This window comes from Pan troglodytes, chromosome 10 (assembly GCF_028858775.2).
Source record: "Pan troglodytes isolate AG18354 chromosome 10, NHGRI_mPanTro3-v2.0_pri, whole genome shotgun sequence".
NCBI lineage: Eukaryota > Metazoa > Chordata > Mammalia > Primates > Hominidae > Pan > Pan troglodytes.
This window is the reverse complement of record NC_072408.2, coordinates 135,625,432-135,632,301: the sequence shown is the minus strand read 5'-3', so window position 1 is coordinate 135,632,301 and position 6,870 is coordinate 135,625,432. Positions and strand designations below refer to the sequence as shown.

General features: G+C 51.8%; 1 protein-coding gene across 2 annotated transcripts in view; it reads left to right on the top strand.

The window, feature by feature from the left end:
• Positions 1–289: 289 nt before the first annotated feature.
• Positions 290–6,870, top strand: part of SLC15A4 (solute carrier family 15 member 4) — a 30,784-nt gene continuing 24,203 nt past the window's right edge. Inside the window, exon 1 of one of the 2 annotated variants that reach the window (XR_010148182.1) lies at positions 290–906. Coding sequence is in view for 1 of the 2 variants with exons in the window: in XM_016924620.4 (XP_016780109.4) it covers positions 358–906 (549 nt within the window). In the remaining variant the exon portion in view is untranslated. The remainder of the gene's footprint in view (positions 907–6,870) is intronic. The other variant, XM_016924620.4, reaches the window with a different exon arrangement.

Sequence of the window (6,870 nt, the reverse complement as noted above, 5' to 3'; positions counted from 1 at the left end):
TGAGGTGGGAGGGCCGCTTGATCCTGGGAAGCTAAGGCTGCAGTGAGGCGTAACCGCATGACTGCGCTCCAGCCTGGGCGAGAGAGGGAAACCCTGTCTCAAAAAGGCAAACAAAGGCTCTCGGCCGCCAAGCTGCGGAATCCCAAGCTCCCCAAGACACGCAGTGATCCAGAGTACCGGCCACCTCCTCGCCTAGTGCCCGGGGCGGGGCCGGAAGTTCCGGCGAGTGGGGCGTTGAGCAGCGGCGAGCCCGCCCAATAGGGACATCTCGGGCCCGGCAGTCTCGCGAGAAGGGCGGCGGCCCTGGGTTCTGGGACAGGTGACCCGGCGACGGGGCGAGGCAGCTGGCGGCGTCGCATGGAGGGCTCTGGGGGCGGTGCGGGCGAGCGGGCGCCGCTGCTAGGCGCGCGGCGGGCGGCGGCGGCGGCCGCGGCGGCGGCTGGGGCGTTCGCGGGCCGGCGCGCGGCGTGCGGGGCCGTGCTGCTGACGGAGCTGCTGGAGCGCGCCGCTTTCTACGGCATCACGTCCAACCTGGTGCTATTCCTGAACGGGGCGCCGTTCTGCTGGGAGGGCGCGCAGGCCAGCGAGGCGCTGCTGCTCTTCATGGGCCTCACCTACCTGGGCTCGCCGTTCGGAGGCTGGCTGGCCGACGCGCGGCTGGGCCGGGCGCGCGCCATCCTGCTGAGCCTGGCACTCTACCTGCTGGGCATGCTGGCCTTCCCGCTCCTGGCCGCGCCCGCCACGCGAGCCGCGCTCTGCGGTTCCGCGCGCCTGCTCAACTGCACGGCGCCTGGTCCCGACGCCGCCGCCCGCTGCTGCGCACCGGCCACCTTCGCGGGGCTGGTGCTGGTGGGCCTGGGCGTGGCCACCGTCAAGGCCAACATCACGCCCTTCGGGGCCGACCAGGTGAGCCGCGTCCCCGCGCTGTCCCTGTCCAGCCCCTGCCCAGCCCCAGCCTCTTCCCCTGCCCCAGTCCCTGCCTCTGACCGCGGAGGGAGCCCCTTGCCCCGGGGGGTTTCTGTCTAGTGCAGAGGAATCCCGCCAGCAGGTGGGCCAAGACCGGAGGGACCGGTGTGATCGGTGCTGGAAGGGGTTTGCCTGGGGCGGGGTGAGGTCTACACACACAGTGATGGCCACAGTGGCTTTAAAGAAAAGAGAGGCCGGGCGCGGTGGCTCACGCCTGTAATTCCCGCACTTTGGGAGGCCGAGGCGGGAGGATCTCTTGAGCCCAGGACTTTGAGACCAGGTTGGGCAACACAGTGAGACCTCATCTCTACCAAAATTTAAAAATTTGCCCTCCGTGGAGGCGCACACCTGTAGTCCTAGCAGAGAAAGGAGGATTCCTTGAGCCTACGAGTTTCGGAGGCTGCAGTGAGCTAGGGTCACACCAGTGCACTCTAGCTTGGGTAACAGAGTGAGACCCCACCTCAAAAAATAAATAAATAAAATTAAAAAAATACGCTGAGCGCAGTGGCTCACGCCTGTAATCCCAACACTTTGGGAGGCCGAGGTGGGTGGATCACCTAAGGTCAGGAGTTCGAGACCAGCCTGGCCAACAGGAGTTCGAGACCAGCCTGACCAGCCTGGCTAAAAATACAAAAATTAGCCGAGCGTGGTGGCGGGCACCTGTTATCTCAGCTAGTCGGGAGGCTGAGGCAGGAGAATCGCTTGCACCCGGGAGGCAGAGGTGCGATGAGCCGAGATCGCGCCACTCCACTCCTCCAGCCTGAGCGACAGAGCGAGACTCTGTCTCCAAATAAAAGTAAATAAATAAATAAAAAATAAATGAACGGGACCCTCTCTATGTTCAGGCCCTGTAAGTTCAGACCAGAAGGCTAGGAAAGAGCAGTTGTTTGAGGAGCTTTCCAGACATGGGGATTCGCAGGTGCAGGGCCCTGGGCCAGGAAGCTGAGGGAAGGGGAAGCCGCCGTTGTTGCCTTAGCTTCCTTTACAAAGAAGTGGGAAAACACTCATATTGCGTCTTCGTGGCTTTAAAGGAGTTATGGGCTAGGTTGGGTAGGAAAGCTCAGATGAAAATGAGTTTGAATCAAGTTAGCATCAAGCTGCCCCCCTGCAACTGTAACTGCCAAGAAGTGAGGGAGGAACCACTGCAGCTTTTCAGGAGGGGAAAGGATGTGGCCACCAAGTATTATATGCAGAATAGGCCGCCTTTAAGAGCAATAGCAAAGTCAGATCGTTTCAGAAAATATAAAAAAAGTGGGAAGTGAGGTGGAAGGCTGGGGCCGGATCATGTGAGGAGTGTTAAAGCGTTGGGGATACAGTCGAGAGCTTTACTGGGTTCCAGCAGGGAGTGATTTGTGCAGAGCAGGCACTACAGTTGGGGTAGCAGGTCAGGTCTACTTCTTATTTTCTGAGGATTCACAAGCTAAGAATGGTTCTTAATATTTTCTTTCTTTCTTTTTTTTTTTTTTTTGAGGCGGAGTCTCACTCTGTTGCCAGGTTGGAGTGCAGTGGCGCGATCTCAGCTCACTGCAACCTTCACCTCCCGGGTTCAAGCGATTCTCCTGCCTTGGCCTCCTGAGTAGTTGAGACTACACGTGCACGCCACCGTGCCCAGCTAATTTTTGTATTTCTAGTAGAGACGGGGTTTCACCGTGTTGGCCAGGATGGTCTTGATCTCTTGACCTTGTGATCTGCCTGCCTCGGCCTCCCAAAGTGCTGGGGTTACAGGCGTCAGCCACGGCGCCCAGCTAGTTCTTACATTTTTAAGTGGTTGGAAACAGGATCATTTGTGACCAGTGAAAATTTTATGAAAATCAAATTTCAGTCTCCATAAATAAAGCGTTATTGGAACATAGCCCCACCTGTTTCTGCAACACAGCCACTACACTGGGGCTGCTTTCACTAAGCAGTGGCAGAATTGAGTAACTGTGATGGAGACGAGATGTCTCATAGAACTCAAAATGTGAACTGCCTGCCCCTTCACAGAAGTGTGCGGATGCTTGTAGAGAATGGGTTGTGTAGGAAGTGGTGACATTAGGGACATGAGGTGGGAGTCTCTCCTAACTAGAGTGGAGGCAGTGGAGGTGGGTGAAGTGGATGGATGGAGTTCAGCTATGGAAGTAGAATGGGCAGGAAGTACTGGCAGGTTGTCTAGTCCCTGTTTGTGTTGCTATATAGGAATACCTGAGGCCCAGTCATCTATAATGGAAAGATGTTTCTTTGGTTGAGGGTTCTGCAGGCTGTACAAGAAGCAGGGCGCCAGCTTCTGCACTGCTGAGGGCCTTGTGGACGGGAGCCAGCTGTGTAGAGATCACATGCACTAGAGGAAGTGAGAGAGGGGAGGGAGGTGCCAGGCTTGTAAACGACCTCTCTCATAGGAGAGTTCACTCTGTGACAGCCCCAAGCCTTTCTTCAGGGATCCGTCCCCATGACCCAAACACTAGGCCCCACGAGAAGCACTGGGGATCACGTTTCTTCATGAGATTTGGAGGGTCAGACATTGAAACCATGGCATGTGAGCAGTAGGGAAGGCGACTCTTAGGCTTTTGCCTAAGTATCTGTGAGTGCCTGTTTTTTAGGAACATTTTTTGAGAGCTTACTGTGCACCAGGCACAGTGCTTGCTAAGTACCTAAGTACAGTATCTGGTTAGTCCACATGACACGTATGCTACATGTCTACATGTCTACATGACTACTTGGTTAGTCTACATGACACGTACGGTGCCCATTTTACTGATGAGGAAACTGAGGCTTGAGAGGTTTAATCATTGGCCCAAAGTTACACAGCTTGTATGTGACTGAGCCAGGATTCAAAAGCCTGTCCTTTGAATGTGAGCTTTCACTCTGCCTGTGTAAGGCTATCCATTACAGTCAGGAGACACCTTAGAATGACGTTAGAAATGATAGTTTTCTAATGTACTGAATTGGAACTGGGTTTTTTGTACAGTGGCATATGCTTTACATATGTGACGAAATCTGAACCTCACAGGAGTCTTAGATCCATTTTACTGATGAGGAAACAGGCACAAAAACAGATCACTTTCTTACTGCCTGTAGGTAGTGAGTGGTCAAGCTGGACTTCCATTCCAGCTCTGGTTCTTTTTTAGCTACCGCACTAAGATGGGCCCAGTGTGCGTGCGTTCCGTAATGGTTCTGCAGGGCTGGATCTCAAGGCCCAGGCTCTTGGCCTTGGGGTGCCATTGGCTCGTGAAGGAACGGGGCTGGTAGCACAGTCAGCCTCTCTCTTTTAAAGACTTGGCCACGCCACACAGGTGTACTGGAAAGCTTCTATTATGCCTCTTACTTGTGCCTTTCCCACGTGATCTTATTTAAGCCTCGCCACAGTTGCTGGTGTGTGTGCTGCAGTTAAGCCTGTTGTCCAGGGAACAGAGGCCTAGAGGGTTAGCTCCCAAGGCTGCACAGCAGGTGCCTAGGGGAGCTGGTTTGGGGCCCTGGCAGCCTGACTTAAAAGCTGGTGCTCTCCAGGAGATAACAGGCGAGTAATTGATACTTCTTAAAATGAGGAGGAAATGGTGCTCGGTTATCTCAGATGAATCTGACAGAATATGCGCTCTTTCATCCGTAATTAAATGTGGATGTTGAAAGGAGATGTGCCTTCTTCCGAAAGATAGCTGGCCTGATCTCTTCCGACGTAACGCTGTCATGGGAAAAGAGGACCTTGTGGATGAAAGGCTACTCGGGAGACCTGGCCGCCCCCTGCAGCGCGTGCTGAGTGATTGGATCCCAGCTGCTTTCATGGCCGTTCTTCTTGGATGCTTGGGATAGTTTGTAGACCACCTATTAGCTAATAATGGACCAATGTTGCCTTTCTTAGGTGTGGTAATTTCACTGCCGTTAAAAGAATGTCCTTATTTCCAGGAGATTCATGATGAAATTTTGGGGGTGAAATTGGTTGCTGGAGCTTATTTGTATATAGATCACCCAGAAGTATTTTTTTTTAAGACCAAGTCTTATTCTCTTGTCCAGGCTGGGGTGCAGCGGTATGATCTCAGCTCACTGCAACCTCTGCCTCCTGGTTCAAGCTATTTTCCTGCCTCAGCCTCCAGAGTAGCTGGGACTACAGGTGTGAGCCACCACGCCTGGCTAATTTTTGTATTTTTAATAGAGACGGGGTTTCACCATGTTGGCCAGGTTGGTCTCGAACTCCTGACCTCAGGTGATCCACCTGTCTCGGCCTCCCAAAGTTCTGGGATTACAGGCGTGAGCCACCGCGCTCGGCCAGTATTTTTTATGTATAGAAAAAAGAGTGCTGAGGCTCCAAGTGAAGGGTAGAGAAGTGTGCATTTTGCAATTCAGCTTTTCTATACATTTGGAATTTTTTTAAATGAAAGATAAGAAAATGTTCACTGATGAATGTATAAACTAAATATAGTATATCCATACAATGGCGTATTTTTCAGCCATTAAAAAAGAAATGAAGTACTGATGAGCCTTGAAAACATTCGGCTGCATGAAGGAAGCCAGACACATAAGGCCCCAGTTGTGTGATTCCATTGATGTGGAATGCCCGGAAGAGGCGAGTCCACAGAGACTGGAAGTAGATTAAGGGTTGCCAGGGGCCAGGAGAGGGGTGTGGGAGTGACTTAAAGGGAACAGGAGTTCCTGTTGGTGTGATGAGAATGTGGACTTGGATGGCAGTGATGGCTGTACATCTCTGAATATACTAGACACTACTGAATTGTACACTTTTGAAGGGTGAATTTTATGGTATGTGAATCATAGTGAAAAAACATTTGAAGGGAAAAGTACCCTCATGCCAGGGTGCTTGCCCATGACCAGGTGGCAGGTCCCCCTCCAGGTGCGGCTGCTTCATGGCAGGAGGCCTGGCTGGGGACCCTGAGGTGTGCAGGCCTGAAGTACACTCTGTTGTGCCCCAGGCGAGGGTTAATTTGTCCTGGTTTGGTCCTTTTCATTTAGAGGAAACCTGTTTGTATTTTTAAGGTGCTTTGTATGGTTCTTTGTCACTTACCTCTTCATCTCCCAGGTAGAGCCTCTGGGAAACATTCTGATAGGAGAGACAATGGGGTGAGGCTGCATAGCTTTGAGAAGGAGGCCTAGTTGGCTTCTGAAAGAGGATGTGTGAGCTGTGAGTCCAAGGGAGGCGTATGTTCGTGTAAATCATGTCAGGCCGTATCTCCCCCCAGTGTTTCACCTTTTTCAAAGGTCACAATCGCTCTTGGTGGATGGATTATTTGAAATAGTGACCTGAAAGACGAACATCTTATGTTACAGATGAAAAGAGCAAATGATGCATTTTTTTTTTTTCTAGAGGAAAAACTGACACTCCATTTTAAGGAATTCTTCTGTCAGCCAACTGTTTGGTATGCTGTACACAATTCTCTTCTTTTAGCTTTTCTTCTCCAAATTGATTTTGGTGGTATCTTTTGGCCAGTCATGTGAAAACCTTGTTTACCCTTGGTAGGGCACGTAGCTGCAGCTCACACGGTGATGTCATGCAAACCATGGGCAGGAGGCTGTGGCCTGTTCGCCAGGGGCTGGGAAGCATGTGATGTCCCTTCACAGCAGCCAGGTTCCCTTGGTACAGAAATGCCTGCTGTGTGGTTATTTAGGGCTTAGTGATTTTGGCTTATAAAGTAATTTTGATGGATTACTCTTGGAGTTGGAATAAATTGACCACCACAATTACACAGGAAATGAGGTTGAATGGCATTTTAAGGTTAGGATTTTCCCAGAGTAATCAAATGCTGATATTTTCGTGCTTCATCTGAAGAGGACATAAGTCTGAGACTGTGGGAAGATATGTGCAGTGTCACTGTGGGTAACGGGAAGGCCCGAGTGAGACCGTGGGAAGGTGTGTGCAGTGTCACTGTGGGTAATGGGAAGGTCCGAGTACATTTCAGTTAGGAAATCATTTGTGCCTCTATT